Genomic DNA, 26,862 nt, shown 5'->3' on the forward strand with positions numbered 1-26,862 from the left:
GGCTGGGGACTCCCCCCCCCCCAACCACCCCCCCCCGAATCCCCCACCCCTGGACGGAGGAGCTGCGCATCACCTATTGCATCACACCCCACTGGATGACGTCACATCCACCCGGGGCCGGTCCCCGGCCCGACGACACCCCCCCCAACACCTCTTTCCCCCCCTTCACCCCCCCCACCCCCCCCAAATAAAGCCTTTTCACTGCCAAAGAGGCGGTTCTTTGTGAGACGATGTGCTGGTGCGCGGTGACGTCACTCTCCTCAACCCGGCGTGACGTCACAGCAGGACACGTCACCGCCGCATCACTTCCGATGGCTTGTCCGTCCCTTTTGTCCGCCCGGTCCCGCTCCCACCGCCCAGTTCAAGTGGCTGCAGACCCCCCCCCCAACAAATTCCCTGGATCCCCACCACCCTGAACCCCCTCCCGGGCCAGCTCCGGGGGGTCCTGCTACCTCCGGGGGGGGGTTAAAGCTTGTTCTTCCCCCCCCCGACCTCCCTGCTGAGCCCCCTGCCGAGCTGCTGCTGCAGGTGCGTGGGGAGGGGGGGTCCCGGTCGGGGAAAACGGGGCGGGGGGGGGGGATGCTCCCTCTCTTCCTTGGGGTGGTGGGCACCAGCCTGCAGGAGCGTTGGACCAGGAGGTCTTCTTCCAGCTCAGGTGGGGGGGGGGGGGGGGCCGAGCTGGGAGACGGGGGGTGGAGAGGGGGGATGCTCTGCCGAGGTGTTTTGGTGCTGATGGAGCCCCTCATCGTGCCGTCGGGTACCGCGGGGGGGGAAGATGCTGGTGAGAGCCACCTGAAGCCCGGGCCATGACTGTCTCCAACCAGGTACCCCCGTTATCCCCCCCCACCCCCCCTTTTCCTGGGGCATTTCCTACCTTGACTTGGCTTTTTCCTTCCCAGCCGTTGGTTTTGAGACACCCCCTCCTCCCCCCGCCACTTCTCCCCCCCCCGCCCCCCCAATCCCATCCCTGGGGAGCAGCAGAGCATCCTTGGAGTCCGGCTCCAACCTCCTGCATCCCACCGCTGCTTCTCCGGAAAGGTGAGTGCTCATCCTTAACGGGGGGGGGGGGGGCTGGATCTGGGCATCAAGGGGTTGGGGGGGCCCTCTGGCAGTGCCCCCGGGGAAGGCTGGCTGTGAGCAGAGTGGGATGAGGGGATGCTGTAGGCGTTTGGGGTTTTCTGGAGCAGACTCACTCCTGGAGGATGCCACGGGGGGGGTGGGGGGATGTCTTATGATCCTTGTCCCCCCCCACTTCTCCAGCTGTGAACCTCCCAGGCAGCTGATCCCCCACCCCCCCACACCCCCCAACTGCTGCCCTGCCCCCCCCCCCGTGCTTTTTGGAGCTCTAAACGCTCCACTGGGGCCAGACCTTAAGACACGGGACCCTTCCCTTCTGGAAAGTGATTTTTTTTTTTTTTTTTTTTTTTTTGGGGGGGGTGTGTGTATATTTGTGGTCTGAGAAGATCTCCCTGGTTTCTGTGAGTCCTGGGGGGACTCCGTGTGCTTTTGGGTGAGCCCAAACGCCCTCAGTGTCATTCTCTGCCTCCAGCCCCTTCTGCGACGCCAGGGAGATGCTACGGCAGCACCCGCTTGCCCCGTGGCTTCTACCACCTCCTCCTGGGCTAGCTGGATGCCTTCCCCCTCGCCGGTGGTACCCCAGCTGCATCCTGGCACCTGACCCCGAGGAAGATGCCGAGGCTGCTCCGGATGATGCCGATTCTGCTTCCAGGGCCAAGGTGAGGAGGAGGAGGAGGAAGGTCTGGGGTCGGTGACTTTCTTGCCCAGGCGATGGTCCTAGTGGCCCTGGATCACCTGGAGCCATGGGAAGGCTCCTGAGAACCCCAAGAAGCAAATCGAGGTGTGGACCCAGGCGTGTGATGGACTTGGCAGTCCTGGCAAGGGCTAATTCACCCATTTTGGGTGAAGTCTTGGGTGAATTTTGAAGTCTTGGGTGAATTTTGAAGTCTTGGGTGAATTTTGAAGTCTTGGGTGAATTTTGAAGTCTTGGGTGAATTTTGAAGTCTTGGGTGAATTTTGAAGTCTTGGGGGAAAACCCTTAGGTTTGGTGGCCTGCTGTCACCTGCATTTACTGCTGGACCGGTTGTGGCATCTGCAAAACCTGGTCATGTCCCCTAGGGGTCTTGTCCCCGGGGAGATGGGGGGGGCTTTGGGGAGGAAGGGGGACAGTCAGGATGCTGTGATGCCACCGGGTTCATCGCCTGTCTCTGCCCAGTCCCTGCCGGGGAGGAAAGAGGAGGAAGCCGTGCTCGCCGACGGGGGACGGTCCCCATCACGGGATGGCCCCATCCGGACGCTGACCCCACAGCCATTCACGGGGGACAGGCTGGGCTGGACCTGAGCGGCTGCACGGAAGAGGTGAGTGCCACCAGCTCGGGCATCTCTGAGCGTCATTGTCCCTTCTCTCTGCTTGTCGGAGGTCTGAGCGGTGACGTCCTTCACTCCACAGGGCTTCGGGAAGCCAGGCTGAGTGCGCACCGCACCGTAGAGTTAATTTTCCCTTCCTGCGAGCTCTCCCTATTAACGCTGGGATCTTGTGGGTGGTAGGAGAAACCGGTAATTATCCATTTTTACTGTGTAAGACGGAGTCCTCCCCAGTGCGGTGTGTCCCTGCCGACGTGCAGCCCCAGCTCTGGCAAAGGGCTGCTCCTTCGGGAGGTTTCTGGATGAGAGCGGAGTTTGCATCGCCAGGAACACGAGTTTCCATGAAGCTCTCCTGTGGGAGAGTTGGGGGGTTCAGCCTGGAGAAGAGAAGGCTCCGGGGAGACCTTGGAGCCCCTTCCAGTCCCTCAAGGGGCTCCAGGAAAGCTGGGGAGGGACTCTGGATGAGGGAGGGGAGCCCTAGGAGGAGGGGGAAGGGTTTGACAGTGAAAGAGGGGAGATGGAGCTGAGATGTGGGGAAGAAGTTCTTTGCTGTGAGGGTGGTGAGAGCCTGGCCCGGGTTGCCCCGAGAAGCTGTGGCTGCCCCATCCCTGGAGGGGTTGAAGGCCAGGTTGGAGGGGGCTTGGAGCAACCTGGTGTGGTGGGAGGTGTCCCTGCCCAGGGCAGGGGTCTGGAACAAGATGAGCTTTAAGGTCCCTTCCAACCCAAACCATTCTGTGGGTCTATGAACTCCCTCTCCGGAGTGCAGGGACGGCAGGAGGAGCTGATGGCACAGAGCAGGAGCAGCTCTGGGGATGCAGGATGGGAGAAGAAGGATGGAGAAGCAGCTGGTTGCTGGGGATTAGGTGCCAGGGGAGGGCTGGCAGCCCCGCGCGAGGTGACACAACGATGCAGATGAAGCCACAAGGGAAGCCAGGTGGATTTAGGAGAGCCTGGGTGGGGTTTAATTCCAGCAGCGAGGAGTGTGGTCCCTCCAGACCACCCAAGAGGCAGGACATACCCACTGCCCACCCAGGACACCACACACACACCCACACACACCCACCCACCCCCCGGGGGGCTGTCACAGCCCTTTGCTCACTCGGGAGGTGGCACGAGGTCTGCCAGGGCTCAGCTCCCCACACGTCACCCATGGAAGAGCGTGGTCCTCGCTGGGGCGCACGGGCTCCTCGCATGACAGTTATATATAGCATCCCTGTGCCGGGTAACCGTGGCAACTGAGGGTGTTGGGTTTTTTATTTTTTTTTTTCCTTTTTTTTTAATTTTGCTTCAACCTGGCCCGGGCATGTGATGCGGTTGGGGAGGAAGAGCTGAGGGGAGATGAAGTTCTTGGTGCCGGGGGAGGAGGTTTAGCTCGGTCCCAGTGGCCACTGTAGGAGATCTGGGCTGGGCAGGGGATGCTCTCGGGCTGGGACATCGCTGGGGACAGTCACCAGCCTCTCCATCACCTGCCAAGGCTCTGGGCCCTTCATTCCTTCCTCCGCAGCCGGGAAGGTTTTATGGGGGTCCAGCTCCCTGCTGGGCTTGCCGGGGCACCTCTGACGGCCGTTCCCCACCGAGCCACAGGGTCCAGTTTGCCCAATTCAGGTACTGGTGGAGGTGGTGGTGATGGTTTTCCTTCCTTTCCTCCTTTCCCTGGAGGAGTGGGAAGCCTTGTGCCAGCCCAAGGTGAAAAAAGGACCCCCGTTGCCTCCATCACCGGAGAAGCCAGCGATGGTGAGGCTTTGCTGTGATGCCAGAGGTCCCCAAAGGTGTTTTCTTTTCTGTAGGTGCTTGGACAGGGCTGTGTTTTGGAGAAGACAAGGTCCTGCTCTGGGTTGACAGCTCTTGGCACCTTCTCTTCCCAATCCCACCTAAACAGGGTGGTTTTTAGCAGGAGATGGAGGCCCTTGAGCAGCAAGTGGCACCACCGAGCTGCTGCTGGAGCCCAGGGAGGCGGGGGCAAGGCTTCCTGCTCCATTGTCCCTCTCTTCACCCTGCACAGCACGGGCAGGCAGGTCCTGTGTGTCCCTCTCCCTCCTGGAGGTGACCGTGGTGGTGGCTGAGCTCTTCCAAGAGATGCTGCAGCAGGATTTTGGCTACAAGGCACTGCTGGCCTTGACGGAGAAGGAAAAGCCACCGGAGATCAGGAACCTGGAGCCAAGGGCATAGGGATGATGGGGGTACGGTGGAGCCTGTGGTGTTGGAGATCGGTGGGTGACAGGTTGTTCTTGTTCCAGGAAACCTCAGTTCTCCCACAACATCGTGACGCTCATCCTAGGGAAGCCTCTGGAGAAAGCGGAGCAGCCAAATCCTCCTGGAGAGCAAAGTCCACAGGCTGGAGGTCCAGCTGGGTAAGGTGGGGTGAGATGTGCTGGGACGTGGGGTCCCCCACTTCGTGAGCTGCCGGTCACCCCCTCTCCTCTCTTCTAGACCAACGAGGAACCAGCATCCAGGTCATCTCTACCAGGACAGAGAGAATTCCCTGCCCACTGGGATGTCACACAGAGGGGTCAAGGATGGTGGCAGGGTCCCCACGAGCCTTTTCTGTCCCAGTCCCCTCCGTGTGGGGCCAGGGCAGCCGTAGGGATGTGCAGGGTTTGCTCCGACCGGTTGGTTGTGTCTAATGGAGACCTCTTAAGTAGAAAATATTGTGCGTGTGCGTGTGTCGGAGACGGGTCATGGACCATCTCCGTGCCCTGAGCTGGACACGCAAGCTGGGGACAGACCGGCTTGTTTAGGATGGAGGGACCCAAACAGGGGGGCTGGTGCTCCCACAGGCTGCCCCACAGCTCGGGGTGGGAGGGGGTGTCTCTGGGTCTCCATAGCAGGTTTCTTTGCTGCAGTTACCAGCTCCAGGCCCTGCCAGCCCCACAACTGCTCTCCAACCCCTTGTCCCGTGCAGGAGCAGCTCATCCCAGGACGTGGAGAGCAGCATCGAGGGCTCCTACAGCATCTCCATATGCTGACAGGCGCCAGCTCGGGCTCGAATTCACTGTGTTTGACTGTAAAATTGTATTTTTTGGTGCTTTACAGAATGGCGGGGGTTGGAAGAGACCTTTGGAGATCATCCAGTCCAACCCCCTGCCAGAGCACGGTCACCCAGAGCAGGTTGGACAGGAATATGTCCAGGCAGGTTTGGAATATCTCCAGAGATGGAGACTCCGTAACAGGGAGACTCTTAAATTAAAGATATTTTTCCTCATGTTCCGATGGAATTTCCCGTGTCCCAGTTTGTGCCCGTTGCCCCTTGTCCTGTCCCCGGGCACCACTGGGAAGAGTCTGACCCCATCCTCTTGCCCCCCACCCTTTAGCTATTGCTCAGCATCCATGAGATTCCCCTCTCAGTCTGCTCTTCCCCAGGCAGAGAGCCCCAGGAGATGGCTCAAGGAGATGCTCCGGTCCCTCATCATCCTCACAGCCTCCCCTGGACTCTCTCCAGCAGTTCCCTGTCCTTCTGGAACTGGGGGGCCCAGAATTGGCCACAGTGCTCCAGATGTGACCCCCACCAGGGCAGAGCAGAGGGGGAGGATGACCTCCCTGGACCTGCTGGCCACTCCAGGAGAGCACTGGCCACCAGGGCTCATTGGTGGCTTTGCAGAAGCCGTTTCCTTTCTGCATCCCTTTGGGGGCTGCTCAACCCCTTTTTTCCTCTTTCCCCTTCGGCCCCCCAATATCTCTCTTAAAAATCACCAGCAGTGTTCTGCTGGGGGGGCTATGCCAGCCTATGGGGGGGTGTCCCCCCGTTGGTCCCCCCCCATCCCCGCTGTGGCAGTGCAGGCAGGCGGCAGCAGAGGGCGGCAGCAGCCCGGCCCTGGCACGGGCTGCCAAAAACTTTTATTAGAGAAGAGCAGCAGAGCCCCCGTGCCCCCCCCCCCCCCCCCCAGGCACCGATGCGGGGGGGCTATGGTCCCTTACCTTGCCCTCCTCCCCCCATCCTTCCAGTTTTCCCCAGGTTTGCTCCTGGCTGGGCTCATTTTTTCCCTTTTGCATCCCCCCCCATCTTCTGCTCTGGGCTCCCCCATACCCCTTGGTGGGCACCCAAGCACCCATTGCTGGCCAGATGTGCACCCCCAGGCCAGATGTGCACCCCTCCAGCTGTGAGGCAGAGGCACTTTGCATCCTTCCTGCTTAAAACGGGGCGGATTCAGAGCGCAGCATCACTGAATGCTCCGTGCGGGAAGCAGCACCCTCTCCCGACGCTTCAAAAAAATGGGATTTGAATGATTTACCCTCCCCCGGGGGGGGGAATATTGGGCTCCTAAGGCACAAAATGAACGGTCCAGCAGCAGCCGGAGGAGTGATTTGATTCTCCTGCCAGAAAGGCAAGGAGCCTGCGCCAGATCTGGCCCTGGGTTGGGGGGGGGGGGGAGTGTTGAGCAGACACCCAACCCGCTCCCCATCTTTAGCTGAGCGGGACGGCTCACTTTCCTGCTATTAAACCCCCTATTTAAGGCGGGGGGGGCAGCAGAGATGACCCAGACACTGCCTCCAGAAACTGGCTGGGGGGCCCTGCTGTGCCCCCCACCTTGCCCCCAGGCAATAATACCTTGTCCTGGCAGGAGGGGTAAAGGGAGCTAAAGCCCCCCTGGAGTCCATCCCTGGGAAGCAGCCTGGCTGGAGGGCAGGGGCAGGGAGGGGGGGGGGATTCCCAGCCCCTTCCCCATCACCAGCACCCCCCCCTCCCATCGGGACGCTCAGTCGTCGGCCACGATGGACAAAGCCCGCAGCTCGCTCAGCTTGGCATCGTTCTCCCGCTCCCGCTGCTCGTCGCTCAAGCCGGGCCGGTCGATCTGCGCCGTCAGGTCCCCAAAAATCTTGTGCATCTCCGTGTAGTAGACAACCTGTGGGTTTGGGGGAGGGGGGGGGAAGAAAGATTAGAAAGGGGGGGGGGGGTGTCTCCTTCCCCACCCTGCCGTGGGAGCCAAGAGCCAGCCCCTCGCCTTTGCATTTCAGTTTCTAAAATAGCTCCCTCCCATGTGTTAATACCACCCCCTGAGATTATTACAACTCAACACATTTTAATAACACGCTGCCCTTCTCTGCTCGCTTCCCATCTGGGGAGCTGCGCGCACGGGGCTGCCGCCGGCACCCAGCACCGCCGGGCAGCCGTGGGCCCCCCCGCCAAGTCCTTGCCACAGCCGGTGTCCCCTTGCCTGTGTGTCTTCCCCCCCCCCCCCCCGCCACCCCGCAGTGTCACCGGCACGGGGACAAACCTACCGGGGCCACCATGCGCCGCAACAGGTCTCAGCTCCCCGGGCAGGGGCACGGCGAGCGCTGGCGAGCATCACGCCTGGCATCGCCACGAAGCAAGGGGGAGGGGTGTTTTAATAACGTGCTAATTAGCACCGCCAATTAACTCCGGCAGCGAGCAGCGCTTCCCGGAGTTGGGAGCCAGTGGGTCAGCGCAGGCAGATGGCACCGGGCTGGAAGGAGAGCCGGGGTGGCCAGCGGGCGCTGGCAACGAGCCCTGCCGAAGGAGAGCCCCCCCCCAGCCCAGCGCTGCGGGGAGGGTGGCAGAGGCAAGATTCCCCCCCATCTTAGGGGCTGCTGTGCCCTGCAGAAGGAGGGCAATGGGGATGCCAAGCCTGGGTATCCCCCCAGCTCGGATGGGGGAAGCGTTGCCCCCTCCCCAGGCTGGATGGTGCCAGCCTTGCCCCCATTTCAAAGAAGGGTACAGCCGAGGCTGGGTGGGCACCCAGGGCCGGCCCCCAGCATCCCCAGTGAGGCGACACGCACAGTCTCCATGGAGACCGGCTCCCCTAATCTTCCTCAAAATGATGCTTATTTTGGGCAGGGCTGAGGGGAGATGCTGGGAACCCGGGTGCCTTTACCAGCTGCCTGCGTGTCCCCCCTCCCTGCCTTTCCCCTGGGTACTGGGGTGCAGCGGGGGCTGTTGTGGGTCTCCCCCCCGCAGCGGGCGCTGGGTGATTCAGCATCAATGCTCATTTACACAGTGACTAACGAACCCTGCTCGGCGGCGGCGGCAGCGGCAGCAGCAGGGCCAAGCGGGCAGGAATGGAGGGGGGGTTCACCCCCACCCCATTGCAGCCCCCTCCACCAAACCACAGCCCCACAGCCAGCTCACCCCAAAGCACACACCCCCCCCCCCTCAAAGTCCAACACCAGCAAGAGATATTGCCCTGAGCTGAGTGTGCCAAAAAACAGCCCCCCCGTCACCATAATCCCTTGGGAGAGCATGGTCCTGGGACCGAGGGCTGCAAAAACAGTCACCAGAGGTCTGGAGGAGTGCCCCCCCTGCCCCCACTGTGTCCCTTGTCCCCAGCCTGGCATCAGATGGGCTCGGTTCTTTCACACGTGGCCAAGTGGCAACGCCAATTCCAGCACAGAAAAGGCACCAGCACCTTGAAATCAATCTCCCCGGGGACGGCAGGGCAACCAGGGGAGCTGCTGCCCCCCGCAAGGATCGCCCCCCCACCCTTGAGCCCCAGGGATGCCAGCATCCATGGCAGCATCTCCTCCAAGTTGAATGGGCGAAGCAGAGGAAATATTTTGCTCGCTGCCCCCCCACCGCCCACGTGCCGCAGCCATCGAGCCCTTCCCACGGGAGATACAGGGTCCCCGGGGCCCAGCGGGGTCTCCTTGGGGATGCTCTTCCCCTCCAAGTAGGACCCAGTGTCTAACCAGTAAGCAATCATCTGGGGGGCCAGCAAGCATCACCAGCCGAGTCCCCTGTGCTTCATCAACGAGATCCCACCGGCATTGAGCCCCCAGCGCTTTTCTACCATCAAAATAGGGGTGAAAACCACCACCGCCTCTACGGGGTGGGTGCTGGGGGGGGCAGGATGCACCCTAGACCCACGGGCATCAACGAGATCCCACTGGCATTGAGCCCCTGGTGCTTTTCTCCCGTCAATATAGGGGTGAAAACCACCCCAGCTTCTATGGGGTGGGTGCTGGGGGGGCGGGATGCACCCCCAGACCCATGGGCATCAATGAGATCCTACAGGCATTGAGTCCCCAGTACTTTTCTCCCATCAAAACAGGGGTGAAAACCATCCCAGCTTCTATGGGGTGGGTGCTGGGGGGGCGGGATGCACCCCCAGACCCACGGGCATTGACATCCCCGGCGGTGGGGGGGGTACCCCGTGCCTGCGGCTGAGTACTTTTCCAGCTATGGATACCATATGCTCCGTCCCCCATCCCATCAAATCCCATCCCCAACTCGCCTTTGAGACCGAGCCAAGGGCCCCGGGTCCACCTGTCTCGAACTAATTCTGTTTGGGGACACGGTGTTCTCCCGATTTTCTATAGATCGCCTTCACAATGCCCCAGCCGGGCGGCAGCAGGTTTGTGTTTATGTCAGCCCTACACAAAACACGAGTCCCTGCCAGGGCTGGACGGCGGGTGGCAGCTCGCCCCACGGACAGCCCTGCCCCACAAATCCCCTATTTCTTTAAAAAAAAAAAAAAAAATCCCCTTTCTTTAAAAAAAAAACAAAACCAGAGGGGTATCGCGTTTTCTAGCTGGGAAATAAAGCGCGAAGAGGGGAAGGAAGCGTTCTTCACGCGCTCGGGGCGGCCACGGGGCTCCAAATGTCCCCCTTTCATCTCCGTGTGGCCACTTCAAAGTCCCCAAGGCAGGGAAATATTTGCCTCTCTTGGCTTGGCCCAGGCACGTGGGTGGACACAAGTATTTGGTGTTGAATGTTACAGCCCCTGCGAGCTCGGGACATGTCACGCCGTCAGGAGACACCCGGCAGCGGGGCCGGCGGCCAAGCTGTGCCATGGGAACCCAGCCGCCCGGCCAAGAAGGTCTCGGAGGGTCTCATTGGGTCAAAAAACCCCATGAAGCTGATGGTTTGAAGTGTGTGTGTGGGGTCTTTCCCTTTGCTTGTTCCCAGCTCCTCGTCACGCTGGCCGGTGTCGCTTGTCTCACTTAAACCCCCACCCCTGCTTTCTCCAGGGCTAATTAAAAAAGGGAAAACTACATTATTTTGCACCCTGGGCTGCCCTTGGATGGTGGGTTTGACCCAGGGACAAGCAACCCCAGAGTCACAGCCCCCATCAGCCAAGGGCAGAGCCGACCCCAGCATCCCAGTCCCCTCCATCCCTTTCCTTGTGGGATACACGCTCGAGTCCCGTCGTCCGACCATCCCTCCTCGAGGTACCCGCCAAAGAGGCTGAAAATCCAAATTTCACCGAATAAGGTGACCCCACCCCGAGATGTTAAATAAGCTCAATGAGGCACAGAGGGAGGAGAGAACCCAGGAAGCAGCAGGGGGACGGATGGGGCTGGCACAGCCCGTCCTCATTCCCACACCTCCCATCACCTGGGATGTTGGGATGGGGATGCTGCCGGAATCATCGCAGCAGCCCCCCCTGGCTGCCTCCCCCTGCCCAGGTGAGCATCCGTGGCGGTGAGTCAGGGCTCCTGGGTGCTATTCCTGGCTTGCCACTGACTCATTAAGTCACCTTGGGCAAGCCATTTCCCTTTTCCTTTATTATTTCAGCCACCTGCGATGGGGAAAACACTTGGAAGAGCTCCTGAATGGGATGGGGGGGGGAACACCCTGGGTACAAAGGAGTCATTAGGGGGGAATGCCGAGCTGGTGCATCCCTCCCCGGGGGTGGAAGGATGCAGCCAGGGCTGGGGAAGAGGGATGCAGCTCCCATCTAGGTCGGCGGGGATGTGACGGGCTTGAGTATCCATCTGGGACCGGCTCTTGTCTAAGCTGCGGGAGAGGCATCAGCTTTGTTATGACGCTGCCTCTCGGGTAGTAAAACCAAGGTTTTGTTCACCTTCCCTAAGAAAAAGTCTCACCTGAGGAGAGGCGGGGATGACGGCCAAGGAAGAAAATAGAGGATTCCCAAGGAAGAAGAGGGTACGAACGGAGAGCCCCACAAACGGCACCCTGATGCTCCCCGCTCGCATCTCCCGGTGCTCCCAGCACATCACAGAATGATGGAATCATGGTTGGAAGGGACCTTGAAGCTCATCGAGTCCAACCATCAACCCAACACTGCCCAAACTAACCCATGTCCTTCTGCCCGACTTTTAAATCCCTCCAGGGATGGCGACTCAACTCTGTCCCTGGGCAACCCATTCCCACGTTTGACAACCCTTTTTGGCGAAGAAATTTTTCCTGGTATCCATCCTGAACCTCCCCTGGCACAACTTGAGGCCGTTTCCTCTGGTCCTATCACCTGTTCCTCGGGAGAAGAGACATCTCTCCCCTCCCAGCGAGGCTCCCGACGAGCCGAGGCAGGAGCCAGCTGGCAGCCGGGAGCCAGCACGAGCCCAGAGAGGGGACACAGTGGCCAAGGACAGAGGGGCAACGCCGCTCTCTGAGGAAACAGCCAGCGGCTCCCAAACACCCAGACGAGGTTTCAAGGTCTCAGCCCAAACGACCTACCCACAGCCAGCGGCCGGAGGGGGGAAAAAGAGGTCGGGGGGGGGGGGGGGGGATGAAAGCCGGGGAGATTTTTGTGGTGGCTCCGGGGAGTCTGGTTCTTTCGGCCAGGGGGGTGGCTGGAACAGGGAGCCCCCCGCGCACCCGATTGCTAAGGGAACAGCCAGAACAGCATCCCCAGCACCCACCCGAGCCGGCGGCAGGGTGCATCGGCACCATCTGGTAGGTGAATCAGCCTGCAGACAACTCGCTGGCAGCTCCGCAGAGAGCCTTTTCCCAACCCCCTCCCCCCCCCCCACTCCACCTCCCCACCCCAAGTCGGAGGTGAGATGAAAACACCCGCCCTCTGCACCCCCTTCCAGCGCCTGGGTCACGCCAGCAGCTTCCCTTCCCCCAAAAAAACCAAACCACCGTAGGAAAAAAACCCGCAACACGGGGTTTCGCCCACCACCCGTCCCTGGACCACCCCCTGATCCAGGGCACGATGATGCCAAAAGTTCAAAGCCGGATTAAATCCCCCATAATTTGCTTTTCCAGCCCAAAGGGAAGGGCAAGAGGAGAAGGAAGGCGGGAGGAGGAGCGGCAGCTCGGCGCAGAGGGAAGGTGGAGGATGGAAATTCAAGCAGGCTGTGGTTTATTTAGGCCACCCCCTCTCCTGCAAATCCTCGGTGTGGAGATCCTCCTCCATCGCTGCCGGCACCGGCCCCAGGTATCCAGAGCCAGAAACGAGCCTTAAGGCGAGCCCCGAGCATCTCATCGTCTCCAACAAGGTCTAACCCTCAGCTTCAGGAGGACAAATGTCAAGAGACGACGTACCCAGGTGAATAAAGCCACCAAATGCCAGAGGTAAATGCACACCCAGGGCTCGAGCTGCGTAAGGCAGGAGATCTCGTGGGGCAGGACATCACGTGGACACCAGGAGTGGCCCCAATACGAGGAAAATCCATATAAACCAGGGAAAACTCCTTTCTACCCATCATCACCGCAGGAACCTGGCTCTTCTGCCAGGACAAGGTCCAACCATTACCTGCCCAGTGTCCCACCACCGCCCCCCATGCTCTCTCACCGCTCGGTAATTAAATCGCTGGAGGTAACGACGTTTGGGCAGAGATTGAGTGTTACCTGTGTGTAACGCCCAGCTCCAGAAGGTGCCTTGCGCTAAGAGGAATTCACCCCGCAAGGTGGGACCCCAGATGCTCAGCAGTGAGGATGCCACCCAAAAGGGCCACCTGGAGGACAGGGGACAGCATCTCACCTGCGCCCGGACCAGCGACTCGAAGCTGGGTTTGAAGTAGTCAATGCGGCTGCTGTAAAACTTGGGCATTTCCTCCAGGAGCTGCTTGTTTTTGGCTTCAAAGTCCTCCTTCACTGGCCTCAGCTCTTCACGGGCCTGGGAGAGGAGAGAGGATGAGGAGTCAGACACCCGGGAAAATGTCCGTCCCTTGGGCACATCTGCAGAGAGGCCACCCCAGGCCAGCAGAGTGCTCTGCTTTGACCCGAGGACAACCAGTGACCAGCTAACGGAGCCTGGTGGGACCAAATGACCTGCTAATGGTGTAACGCTTGGTGGGACCCATGCGATCATCCAATGCAGCCTGGTGGGACCCAAGTGACCAGCTAATGGAACCTGGTGGGACCTATTAAGACCATCCAGTGGAGCCTGGTGGGACCCAAGTGACCAGCTAATGGAGCCTGGCGGGACCCATGCAACCATCCAACCTGTGACCTGCACAGAGGCCACCCCAGGCCAGCAGAGTGCTCTCCTCTGACCTGAGGACATCCAGTGACTGGCTAATGGAGCCCAGTGGGACCAAATGACCAGCTAACAGAGCCTAATGGGACCCAAGTGACCAACTAAGAAGACTGCTGGGACCTAATGACCAGCTAATGGTGCCTGGTGGGACCTATAAGACCATCCTATGGAGCCTGGTGAGTCCCAAGTGACCAGCTAATGGAGCCTGTTGGGACCAAATGACCACCCCAGTGGAGCCTGGTGGGACCCAAGCTCTGACCCTGGACCATGGGCAAAGCCATGGGACGCCTAGAGAAGCTGCTGCAGAGATCACGAGTCAGCCGGTCTTCTCTCCTTAGAAGAACAGGGACAAAAACCAGCCCCAAAGTTCAGCCAGGCTGGAGAACATCCCCATCCATGTCCGTGTCCCCTCGGCTCTGCCATTCCCAAGAGCATCGCCAGAAGATCCTGCCCCCACCCTCATTTTCGCCCATGACCTTCAGCTCAGCGCGTCCAACTGGCTTCTTTAAACAGAAGCGTGGGGAGAAAGGGAAATGTCTCTGAGCTGGTGTGGAAAAGGGCAGGAGGGGGTGGGCTGTGAAATATTAGACCGGTTCGAGTCTGCCACTTAATCCCGGTGCCATTCCGACGGGAGGGAGGGTGGGGGGAAAAGCTACCCAGCCCAGCCCAGCAGCGGCGCCGGACCTGCTCCCCGGGACAACGCGCCGGAGGGATGGGATGGACAAAGCCTTACATCATACCAGGCTTAAGTAGATTTGAGAAGAAACCGAGCAAATTCATCGTTTGCCACGAAACCAGGAGCGTGGGGAGTCCCGGGGTGGAGTTCACGTGGGGCATCGAACAGGAGAAGACTTTGGGCAACCAGCTCTGATGGGAGGACCCAAATTCGCGGCTCAGTAAAAAATACCTGGATGAGATTAGGCCATTTCCCATCAAATCTGTGGAGCTCTCCCATGGTTTGGGATCACTTAAGGCTCCTGCGGGCGTTTCAGCTCACGCAGTGGTTAGTTAAGATCTATTATTTTTTTTTGGAGGGGAGCGGAATTAAATCACACCGAAGTTCATTAAGAGGGAAAAAAAAAAAAAATTAAATAACTAAAACCTGCTTAATCACCAGGACAAAAGCATTCACATTTTTCCAGCCACAGCTTTAGTCACCCAGGCTAAGCGAAGTAAGCTGCTTTACTATTAAATCGGAGGTCCCTTTTGTTAAGGCTGATAGGGCTATTCTTTACCACAAAACTTAATTTTTGCGGGGAAAGCCATCCGAAAATCCACCTTCTTTGACGCTGAGAAAGTCAACTGTTCCTTCGAGGATCAAGCACCGCTCTGCGGGAGCGACAGCTTGGAGGAGAAACGCTGGTGTAGATTTAATTATAAAAAATAAATCAGGATTTTTGCTAAAATTCGGGAGGGAGAAAAAGAATCTGGCGAAGCTTCCTGTTAACCAATTACTGCAATTTTTCCAAGACGAATTTCGCTAACAGGTGGCAAACATAAAGCCTCGAATCGCTCTCATCTTTCCCCCTTTTTCCCACCCAGCTGCGGAGATCGGGGGGGGGGAAACCGCCCCCCCCATCCATGCGTCCACTTCGGCACCGGCTGCTCCTCCGAGCATCCCTGGCTCCCATGGCTTTTATTCCATTTTATTTTGGAAAAAACGCCTTTTTTTCCCTTCACTGCACACTCAAAATTCATGTTTCTGTTACCAAGCGCCCTGCGTGGTAGTTTTACACCGAGAAAAGACACCCTTCCGTAATGTTCGCTCGGCGCGGGTGTGAAATCCCAGGGGAAAAAGGCTTTTCCTGATTTTTCCCGGGATTTTGGGGTCGGTACCTGGTGCAGCTTGGCCAGGACAGGGCCTGTCCTCTCCTTCTCCTCGTATTTCTCCACCTTGGACTGCAGGCGCTTGTAATCCTGCAGCGTTTGCTCCCTTCTCTTCACTGCCATGTTCAGGCTGGGGAAAACGCTGCTGAACCTGCCGAAAAAAATGGGAAAAGGGTTGGTTTGGGTTTGTTTTTTTTTTTGGGGGGGGGGGGGGGGGATGCAGCATCCAAGGCAAGCTCCCAGCCAAAAGTTCCCAAATAACTCAGGATTCGGACCAAAAATACCCAGAGGTTTCAACAAAGCTCGTTCCGGACACAGAAGCTTTTATTGCAATTTTCCAGGAGATTGGAAAAAAAAAGGTTTAAGTGATATATTAATATTTTCAAAGCCTTGCCAGGGTAGGGTGTTTGAGAGAACTTGAAGCACATGCTTGGAGTTGTTGTTGTCTATTTGTTGTTTTTTTTTTAAGGTCAATTCGTGTGTCCAAGGGTGTGTTTCGAAATAATACTAATACTAATACTAATAAAAATAATAAAAACTCAGCCAATTTTGCAAAGCCTGGTAAAAGCTACTTCACAGGTCCCAACCTGCTGCTGAGTTCTCCTGCCAGCCCTTATGCTTTTACCATTAGTTCTTTATTTTTAACAGTTTCCCCCCCACACCCCCCCCGCCACCTCCCCTTCTCTTCCAGCTGCTGTAGTCGAGAACACGGAGAGCAGCCTTATCTGGGATGGGGGGGACGGAAGCTGCCGCAGAAAACAAAGCTGTTTTCTCCACCGAGCAATAAAAAAAAAAAAGGAAAAATAAACAACTTCCTTCCCCCCCACCCCCCACCCTATAAAATTAGATAATGTGAAATTTCCCCAACAGCGTGTTTGGAAAAGGAATGAGAGGGCACGAGAGGGCGAGGAGTTGAATCAAAAGTCCGGGAAAAAATAAATACAGGGCAAAAATAGATATAAACTGCAGCAATCTGTGCTTTTTGGGGGAGATTTTTGGGGTTGTTGCGTACAGCGAGGCTTGCCCAGCTCTGTACCCCCCCTCCCCAGAAGGATTAACGGCAGCCAACAATTAGCCGGGCTACGGGAAGATTCATATTATTAAAATGTGTTACAAATTGAGGAAACATGAACATCTGAGGGTGAGGACAAGAGAGAATTATTTTTGAACGCCAGAAACTGGCGCGTCCCTCTCCTCTCCCAAATCTCAGTAAATCAAATTATACCGGTGGGGACTGGGCTACGGGTTCGTATGAAATGGGTCACAGTATATATTAATTAATCTCCACAAATTATAGGGTCATTTGAGGGGGGTGGGGGGAGGGAGGCCAGGAAAAAAGTCGTGAAAAATGTGTCTAAACAGCCTGGCACTGATTGTCACTTCCGAGAGGGAAGCGCTCTCTTTAAATTGAAGAATAAAACCAACCTAAAATCCAGGCAAAAAAAAATCCATTAGCAAAAAAGCAAAGCAGACATCTCGCTTTATGACTAATTTGCTTTAGGTGTAATCAGAACCAGGGTTCATATGGAGGCACCCGAGTTCAAACAAACCCATGGGCATCCGCCAGCCCGGCACAGCCAGGGCTTATAAATAAAAATAAAATGATAATAAGTATTTTTATAAATAAAAAAAATATTATTTTTTAATTAAAAATTAATAATAATATCATTTTCTGACGTGCTGTGCTCGCCCCGGAGGGTGTTAATGTGCCGGACCAGGGGGTGCGGAGGCAAAGCTTTACCAGTTTGCAAAGGGGAAACACTGGAGTTAAAGCATTTATATCCAAGTATTTGTTTTTAAGCATCCCTCATGGAGACGACAAATTGGGGACACGTTCTCTGCTGGCTGGGGACAACCAAGGCCGGTCCCCGCATGGTTCGTCCCGTGATATTTTTCTTTCCAACTGTGACTATTGCCAGACGTGGCATTGGGAGCAACCTGCAAAAGCCATCAGTGTCACCCGGCCGCCCGGTGTCACCCTGCCGCCCGGTGTCACCCTGCCATCCGGCGTCACCCGGCCGCCCAGCTGCCCTGACATGGCTTTTTATGGTATCCTTCGCACACCGCTCCCTATTATATTTAAATACCGTGGCGGCACCGAGCTCCGCGCACAGACTCACCGTCCCCTGGGTTGCTCAAATCCCTCCTCCCTCTCCAAAAATCCACCGTGAGAGGGGTCGGGGAACAGGGACGGGCAGTACAGAAGGGGGTACCCAGGTTGGGGGTGGGTAGGGGGTGTCTCCTCGGTATAAAAGCACAGACTTCCCTTGGAAGGATCCCGTCAGGGCAGCGGCTCCCGGCTCCGTTTTGGTGACATCCCTGATGGGGAGGGTTTGGAAACGGCACACGGTCCCGGTTGGAGCGACACGGGACTAATTCCTCTTCTAATGCTTGGGAAAACAGACTCTGGTGTCTGAACTGGTGAAAATATTTACTTCACAGCCAGCTCTGGGGTGTGGGATTCAAGATCTCAGTGTTTTCAGGTGCGGGGATGAGGAGGAGCGAGACCCGGGCGCTTGCCCCAAGCTGCCAATGGGTTATTTCATACCATGAACGGCACATTCAATAGAAATCAGAAAGTTTTTTCTGAGGAGTTTCTCTCTCTCCTGTGACGGCTGTGACCCTGAGAACTCCTTGCCCCGGTGCTGGAGCCCTGAGCCCTTCCCTTCCTCCCGAAGCCCCAGAGCTCACAGGGTCCCACATGGGCTGTCCCTGGAGGGGGGGGACCAGCCTCCTGGGACAGAATGGGCTGGGTATGATCCTTGTGTATTTTATATCGGTGTCGGATCAATACTGGCTCTTTAGTACTATTGATGTTAATTATTTAGTCTTATCCTATTCAATCTATTTATATTTCAACCTAGTGTTTCTTTGTTTTCCCCTGATTGCCCTCCCCGTGTGGGGAGGGATCGTCGGGTGACAGAATAATTGTCTAAACAATAAATCATTGTGGGTTTCTCAAACCATAACACACACACTCACACACACAACCTCTTATTCCTCCCCATCGCATCCAAAAGCAGGGCAGGAGCAGGATGCACCTCACGGGGACCCATCAAGCTGTTCCTCATGATGTGATTCCAGGCTGGGAAACGTCGGAGAAGGTGGCCCAGGGCTGGGAAATCCTCCCTTCCCTGGTCCACAGGGAGCCTGTGCCCCCAAACACCGAGCCGTGGCCGTCCCCTCCAGGGCTGCCAAGCCACCAGCGTGGCCTGGACGTGGCTGTCACATCCCTCAAACTCTTGGATGATGCTTGTCGAGGAGATGCCTCGGTGGATAAGGAACTGGCTGGATGGCCACACTCAAAGGGTTGTGGTCAACGGCTCATTGTCCAAGTGGCGGCCAGTAACCAGTGGTGTTCCTCAGGGGTCGGTACTGCGACCAGTGCTATTTAACATCTTTGTCAGAGACACGGACAGTGGGACAGAGTGCACCCTCAGCAAGTTTGCTGACGACACCAAGCTCGGTGGCGCGGTTGACATGCTGGAGGGAAGGGATGCCATCCAGAGGGACCTGGACAGGCTGGAGAGATGGGCTCGTGCAAACCGCGTGAAGTTCAGCCAAGCCAAGTGCAGGGTCCTGTACCTGGGAGGTGGCAATCCCAGGCACAAATACAGGTTGGGCGGAGAATGGCTGGAGAGCAGCCTTGAGGAGAAGGACTTGGGAGTGCTCCTGGATGAGAAGCTCAACATGAGCTGGCAGTGCGCGCTGGCAGCCCAGAAAGCCAACCCCATCCTGGGCTGCATCAGGAGAAGTGTGGCCAGCAGGTCACGGGAGGTGATTCTACCCCTCTGCTCTGCGCTCGTGAGACCCCACCTGGAGCACTGTGTCCAGCTTTGGAGTCCTCAACACAGGAAGGACATGGACCTGTTGGAACGGGTCCAGCGGAGGGCCACGAAGATGGTCAGAGGGATGGAGCACCTCCCCTGTGAAGACAGGCTGAGAGAGCTGGGGGTGTTCAGCCTGGAGAAGAGAAGGCTCCGGGGAGACCTCAGAGGAGCCTCCCAATATCTGAAGGGAGCTACAGGAGAGCCGGAGAGGGACTCTTTGTCAGGAAGTGTAGTGACAGGACAAGGGGTAATGGGTTTAAATTGGAAGAGGGGAGATTTAGATTAGATATTAGGAGGAAATTCCTTACTGTGAGGGTGGTGAGGCACTGGAACAGGTTGCCCAGGGAAGTTGTGGCTGCCCCATCCCTGGAGGGGTTCAAGGCCAGGCTGGATGGGGCTTGGAGCAACCTGCTCTAGTGGAGGTGTCCCTGCCCAGGGCAGGGGGGTTGGAACTCGATGATCTTTAGGTCCCTTCCAACTCTAACCATTCTATGATTCTATGAAACGCCAAGCCGGTACCCAACGGTAGCTTTTAAACAGCTTTTTTTTCCCGATGGCCCAACTTTCGAGCCCGTTCTCCCCGCACTCTCTCCCCGTGCCCGGCACTTCCACGGTGCTCGTACATTAAAAAGAGCCAGGAGACACCAGAGAATTAGCGCCGCAGCCATTTACATCTTACAAACTCCCTACCGCAGGGGGAAAAGCCAACCCTTTAGCTCAGAAACGCGGCAGAAGCCGATCAGCGACACAGTTTCCATTTACTTTGAAGTTAAATCTGGTTTGAAAAAAAAAAAAAAAAAGGAAAAAGGCTTGATTTTTTATTATTCCCCCCCCCCCCTCTTTTTTTTTGTTCCTAATATCAACTCGGCAGCCCGTAATGGAAGGACACTGTACTTTTTAAAAAAAATAGCTGGAGTGCTGGATCTAAAGAGGCTGTTCCCGTGTAGGCACAGCAACTACAGTCTCACAAGGACTTTTAATGCATAGATTATACGCTGTATTTCAGAGAGAAGAAGGGGGGGGGGAAGGAAGCTCATCTCCACCAGCTGCCATTAATAAAACGCACCGTGCCTCCAACCCACCTTCCCCCAGCCCCGGCTCCACCAGCGTTAGGCGATGGGTTGATGAGGGATGCTCGTGAGGGGGCTCAACCCACCCCCCCTGGTAGATGCTCGAGAGGGGTTTTAAAGGCTGCAAAGTTGAAACCCCTTTGAGTTTTCTCCCGAGCAGCCGCAGGGTGGGGATTTCCAAGGCGCTGGCAAAGCCCACGTGGCAGCTGAGCTTGTCCCACTGTGGTGGTCCTTCACCGCTGGTACCAGTAGGAAGGACCAGGCCAGCTGTGGCTCCTTCAAGACATTGCCAGAGAGCCAACTGAGGTCTCCCTGTGCCAACCAAGCTCTCCCTGCACCATCCAAGATCTCCCTGTGCCATCCAAGGTCTCCCTGTGCCATCCAAGCTCTCCCTATGCTGAGGTCTCCCTGTGCCATCCAAGGTCTCCTTGTGCCATGGAAACTCTCTCTGTGCCATCCAAGGTCTCCCTGTGCCATCTGAGCTCTCCCTGTGCCATTCAAGGTCTTCTTGTGCCATCCAAGCTCTCCTTGTGCCATCCAAGGTCTACCTGTGCCATCTAAGCTCTCCCTGTGCCAACTGAGGTCTCCCTGTGCCATCCAAGGTCTCCTTGTGCCATCCAAGCTCTCCGTGTGCCAACTGAGGTCTCCCTGTGCCAGCCAAGACCTCCTTGTGCCATGTAAGCTTGCTCTGTGCCACCCAAGCTCTCCCTGTGCCACCCGAGGTCTCCCTGTACCACCCAAGTCCTCTTTATGCCATCCAAGCCCTCCCCATGAGTCACCTGGTTTAATTTTCACGCCGGATCAGCCCAGCTCAAGCAGGGAAGGATGCTCCTTCCTCGGCCTGATCTGGATTGAGGCGAGAAGCTGCCTCCAGCTCCTGAAGGAATTATTCCCTGCGAATTCCCCATCAACCCAGCAGCTCTGAAATTCCCCCCGGAGTTCAGAAAAAAAAAAAAGGCGGGTTTCTTGCCCACTTGATGAAGTCCTGCCTGTTTTTTTCTCCCCGTGTGTACAGAAATAGGATCCCACGCCAAGTGCCAGGGGTGGTAAACACCCCGTGAAGGGTGATAGGGAGATACGGGCTCCCACCGTTGCCAAGTTCTTCCCATGACTTAATGAACGGCTGCATTTCACACGTCAGCCCAGTGTCTTCGCAAATATCTCATGCATGTTATTTACAAACCCTCCAAAAGCTCCTGCCCGTCCACAAACACATCCCTGAGGCTTCCAATCCCTGCGGGAACGACCCTAGGAGGATCTCAAAGCTTCTCCCAAGCCCTTAACCCTCCTGGCAGCCGTGGTGCCACCAGATGAGGACCGTCATTAGTGCCACGGGTGGCGAGGAACATCCAAACAGCATCAGCCACTCTGGAAAGAAAGTCTGAACAATTAAACCCAGAATTTTAGCATTTTAGCCAGACCAGGGAAAGCCTCCCGAGCAAATATCCTGGTAGATTCCACCCCCCCCTCCACACACACACACACACACACACACACAGAGCAAGGGCAACGATTCCTCCTGCCGCAAAATGCTGCGGGAAGCGCAGATGAAAAGCCCTGGAGCAGATGTGGGTATTTATCGATAAGCCCAGCACCATCCTCCTCCCTCCGCTCCACCCAGCCCCTGCTTTTGTCGGGGATGAGAGGGGCTGACAGCCGTAACCACTCACAAATCCCCAGTTCCGCCCCTCTCCTTACTCCACACTTCCTTTTTTTCTTTTCTTTTTTTTTTTTTTTTCTTTTTCTTTTTCTTCCTTAATACAAAGCCAAGAAGATCGAAGCCGACTTAAAAGCAAATTTGGTGGGTAGGGTGCTAAAAAGCACAGGGCGGGAGTGAAGGTAAAACAGCAGCGTGGGGCATTAGAGCCCCCGCCACGAAAGCAGCTTGAAGAATAAGCCGCCGTTGTTCCCTGTCACTTTTTAGGCAAAGGCTGCTGAGAGGGGATTACAGCCCAGGCGGCTTAAGAGGAGCAGGTGAGGGGAGATACGCAGGGATAACGAAAAGAAAATACAAATTACTGTCTCCCCGCGGTTGCGGGGGGAGAGGGGGAAGGTACCGGTGAAGTCCTCTTAGGATGACAGTTTAGCCTGGGAAAAAAAAAATAAAAATATATATATACACAAATCACCCACTTCTCTGAATTATAAATCATGTTGCCAGCTCGTCTCCACGCCAGCCTCCCGTCAGCTTCCCGTAATTAAAAGGACGGGGCTGAAGAGGCACAGCCACGGGAGATAAAAGTGCCACCAGGATTCCCGGCGCTGCTGGGATTCGTTTGTTAGTCAGCCCGGCTGACACCTCTGGGGCTGGAAAATCAAAAAAACTTCTCTCCCCCTCTGGCAGGAGGCTGCTGGAGAAACCAGTGAGCCCATCCTTGCGGGGATGCTGGAGGAGAGGGACCGTCCTGTCACCTCCCTGCCCGCAGCGAGGTCCCCGAGCACCCCGTCTTCTCCTCTCCATCCCCAACGCTCGCCCTGTGGCTTCCACCAGCCCCGCATTTTTAGAGTCAGCAATGCGAAAGAGGGGCTAGAGTTTTGGCGAAAGGGAAAAACAACATTAAAACCTTTATTTTTCCCAATTCGCAAGTGTCTCAAGCACTATCCTTGGCAGCCCCGTGAGCTGGACAAGGCTGGAAGCCCGTGCGCTCCTCCCTGCGGCATTATTTTGGGGATAAGGGCTTGGAAAACGAATGCAAAAGGAAGCGGAGAGGGTCTATGGCTGGCACCGGAGAGGGGAAAAAAAGGAATAATAGAGCTGGGGAGGGTGACATGTAAAAGAAAGGGACGGTGGATGAGAGGAGGAGGAGGAAGTTTGGAGGGGCACAAGGGTGGCTGAGCGCGAGGCCGAAGCATCTGGGCTATGCTGGGGGATGCCTGCCATTCCTCAGCCCGTGCCCACACGTCCGTCGGGGACCCGTCCACCCACCAGGAAGGGGGAAATTAAAACCAGCCCTTCCGACGGGAATGCAAAGGAACAAGAAATGAAGATGCCGGTACAAAAAAGCAGCGAGGTGGGGGATTAGGCTGAGAGCCCCGCGCGCGGCGGGAGGGGGCCAGGCAGCCATGTGGCTAGCTTTGTGCACGAAATCCTCATTAGGGGCTCGTTAAGGACATGAAAGCGGCTTTTCCTGCTTCCGGTCCCCGGCATCCCTGGGGCTGCTGGCGGCCAGTGATCTGCTCCGGGAGGAAAGGCAGCTCGAGGGTTCACGGGGACGGGAGGGTTATGGGAAGAAGATGAAGACCCCCCTGCTCTGTGGATGCCAAGAACCAGTTGCTGCTGTAGAATCATGGAATGGTTTGGGTGGGAAGGGACCTTTAAAGACCACCCAGTGCCACCCCCTGCCCTGGGCAGGGACACCTCCCACCAGACCACGTTGCTCCAAGCCCCTTCCAACCTGGCCTTGAACCCCTCCAGGGATGGGGCAGCCACAGCTTCTCGGGGCAACCTGGGCCAGGCTCTCACCACCCTCACAGCAAAGAACTTCTTCCCCACATCTCAACTCCATCTCCCCTCTTTCAGTGCCAAACCCTTCCCCCTCCTCCTAGGGCTCCCCTCCCTCATCCAGAGTCCCTCCCCAGCTTTCCTGGAGCCCCTTGAGGGACTGGAAGGGGCTCCAAGGTCTCCCCAGAGCCTTCTCTTCTCCAGGCTGAACCCCCCCAACTCTCTCAGCCTGTCCTCCCAGCAGAGGGGCTCCAGCCCTCCCAGCATCTCTGTGCCCTATCACCAGCAAACATTTGCTGGCGTACAGCTCTAATTGAATTTAGACCTCAATCTGCTCCTGGAATGCACCTCTGCGACCTCCCAGCTGGGGCTGATGGCACCCAGGTGACAGCACCCATTGGGTCACCCCTTGCCAAAGCCTCTCCCCGTCATTCCGGAGCCCAGGGGATGGTACCACACCAGGGCGACCACGACATCCCGATGCTAAGGGAGGGTCAAAGAGGTGGAGTTTAACTCACGACCTTCACAGCAAGGAAAATCGGCTCCAAACGTGAAAAGCATTAAAGCCCGTGAATCTCCAAACCACCTGGTTTATTTAAGCCGCTTCCTTCCTCCAACCCCGACACACAATATGTAACATTGAGATGACACTACCCCGTCTATCCCCGTCCCTGAGCCGGCCACCACTCCTCACCCAAGCCCGGAGTGAAGAACTGGAAGAGCGAAGTAAAAAAAGAGCTGTTTTTCTCCTCCCTCTTGCCCCCAAATCCGCCGATCTGCTGTGAATTTGTGCAGGCATCTCCCCAAGAGGCGAGCGGCTCCCACCCGACCTTTCCCAGCTCCTTGCCCCAACCCACACGCTAAAATATGCAGTATTCTCCTTAGAGCTTTGCTCCTTCCCTGAAGTTAAATGAGCGATTCCCAGCCAAGGGCTTCTTCTGGGGTCCAAAAAAGCCAAACTCTGAATAACCCGACGTCCCCAGAAGCAGAAGGATTGAAACAATACGAGCCTCCACACCCCCCTTCTTAATCTACTACCGCTTTCTTCTACGTGGTTTAACAAATTCTCCAATATTTGCCTGAAACCTACTGTCCCTGGACAACTGAATGGAGATTTTACTGCACATGTGCCTCTGATTACAATATATTACCACTAATGATAATTGCCTGGATTATACTTATCTGTTTCTTTGGCTAACAAACTAGAGGAGACCACCAGTGAAGATGTAATAAAGTGCAGCTGTCGTAGCAAAAAAAGCCTTTTTCTAGGTCAAAGCAAGTTTGGGAGAGTCTCGGCGAGGGGAAGCAATACCTCAACTGGAAATAAGAAGAGCTCCTCAAGGCAGCTTTCATTAATCTGGAACTTTTATCCTCGAAACGTTGCCGGGGTTTATCTGCCAGCAGGACAAGGGGAGGTGCAAGCTCGGCATTTCTCTCCTGCATCTCATTAGCCTCAAAACGGACCCTTGGGCTCCTTCAAAAAATGTTCCTTGGCTGCACGACTGGGCCGTGCACGTACCGACGCTCGCCCAGAGTCAGGGAAAAAATAGGGAAGGGAAGGAAAGGAACATTTCTTCGCTCGGCGCGGAGATGCAGCCTCCCCGAGCGTGAAGCATAAGCTGTTTAAAGAGCACCCAGCGACCGTTTGCAGGTGCCAAAGGGCAGGAAGGGGAGGGAAAAAAGCCACCGTATTCCAGTGCAATGGAAATTTAGGAAGTTGGAGTGAATTGCCAAGGGTGGGAAGCAGCCAGGAGGGTGAAGGAAAAACACCCTTAGGTTTAAGGAAGGACCGATAACGGGCGAGCCGAGCATCACACCTCGCGAGGAGGAACAAACCAACCGCCCCCACGCCCTGAAAAACGCCACTATTTCCCCAAAATTTCCCTAAGGCCGGAATAATCCAACACGGTCTTGAATAGATCCCTCAATTGGAGCGAGAAGAACCGGGTCTTTCCCCTTCTCTGCCATTCAGGCTCGAGCATCCCGAGCCAAACACTGAATAAACGCGGAATAAAAGGTTAGCGACGTGGAAATGGCTTTATTTTCTCGGAGCACCAGCCCCAAACGCTGCCCAGGGTTTAAAACACAAAACGAGGTTCGCAGGGAGAGGTGTTATCCTTCACTTTCATCAGCTAACGCAAGCTGGGGGAAAACCAAACCAAACCAACCAAACCCTAACAAAATCCATGAAGATTTCAGAGACACGAGCCCTTCTTCCAATTTTAACAGAATGCTGGAAGAAAAAGTTAATGTATCTTTCATGAGGACAATCTAGATAATAAGCAACACAATTCCACAGCACAAGAGCACAAGCTTGGGTTTTGTTTTTTTTTTTCCTTTCTTTCTTTCCTCTTTTCTTTCTTTCTTCCTTTTTATTTTTTTCCTAAATAATCAAGAATTTCTGGTCGCGGAGAGACGACCGAGGTAAAAAGTGAGTCACCAAACATCCCCCGGATAGAACCACAGAGTAACCTCATGCTCTAAGCGGCACACGAGATTTTACTTTCAGATTTGGGCAGAAACAACAAGTTTAAAACAAAAAACAACAACAACGAAAAAAAAAAAAGAACCACCAAAAAACCACCCTGTGTCAAACCTAAACTAAAATTGTTATTCAGCAATTTGCAACACTTACTGTCATATTAAAGTCATTTTATTTTATTTTCGCTCGCTTGCTCTGTTCTTGCGACAAAATAGCAAATCTCAGGGTTTCAGAAGACATTTGGTGCAGCGACTGGAGCGCTCCCTGAACGGTGGGGGAGGCACGGGTTGTGACACTGGGGACGGCTGGTAACGCCGGTGGCACTTGTGGAGACGGAGGGGAATGGCACCAGAGGAGACCGAGGTGACACAATCGCGGCGGTGCCCGAGGTACGACTGAGTGTGGATGCACCGAATGGCACCGGTCAGCAAGGAATGGGGAGAAATATGGAAAATATGGAAATCTGCTAACCGAATAATCATAGAATGGTTTGGGTTGGAATGGACCTTAAAGACCATCTCATCCCACCCCCTGCCCTGGGCAGGGACACCTCCCACCAGACCAGGTCGCTCAAAGCCCCCTCCAACCTGGCCTTCAACCCCTCCAGGGATGGGGCAGCCACAGCTTCTCTGGGCAACCTGGGCCAGGGTCTCACCACCCTCACAGCAGAGAACTTCTTCCCCACATTTCAGCTCCATCTCCCCTC

The 26,862-nt window shown here is 56.2% G+C and overlaps 1 protein-coding gene across 2 annotated transcripts in view; it reads right to left on the minus strand.

Moving 5' to 3' along the window:
• Positions 1–6,174: 6,174 nt before the first annotated feature.
• Positions 6,175–26,862, minus strand: part of BIN3 (bridging integrator 3) — a 48,162-nt gene continuing 27,474 nt past the window's right edge. Inside the window, exons 7-9 of one of the 2 annotated variants that reach the window (XM_074164152.1) lie at positions 15,342–15,483; positions 13,008–13,142; positions 6,175–7,223 (exon numbers count right to left, since the gene is read on the minus strand). In XM_074164152.1, coding sequence (XP_074020253.1) covers positions 7,077–7,223; positions 13,008–13,142; positions 15,342–15,483 — 424 coding nt within the window. In that variant the 3' untranslated portion in view covers positions 6,175–7,076. The remainder of the gene's footprint in view (positions 7,224–13,007; positions 13,143–15,341; positions 15,484–26,862) is intronic. The other variant, XM_074164153.1, reaches the window with a different exon arrangement.

This window comes from Numenius arquata, chromosome 26, assembly GCF_964106895.1.
Source record: "Numenius arquata chromosome 26, bNumArq3.hap1.1, whole genome shotgun sequence".
Lineage (NCBI taxonomy): Eukaryota > Metazoa > Chordata > Aves > Charadriiformes > Scolopacidae > Numenius > Numenius arquata.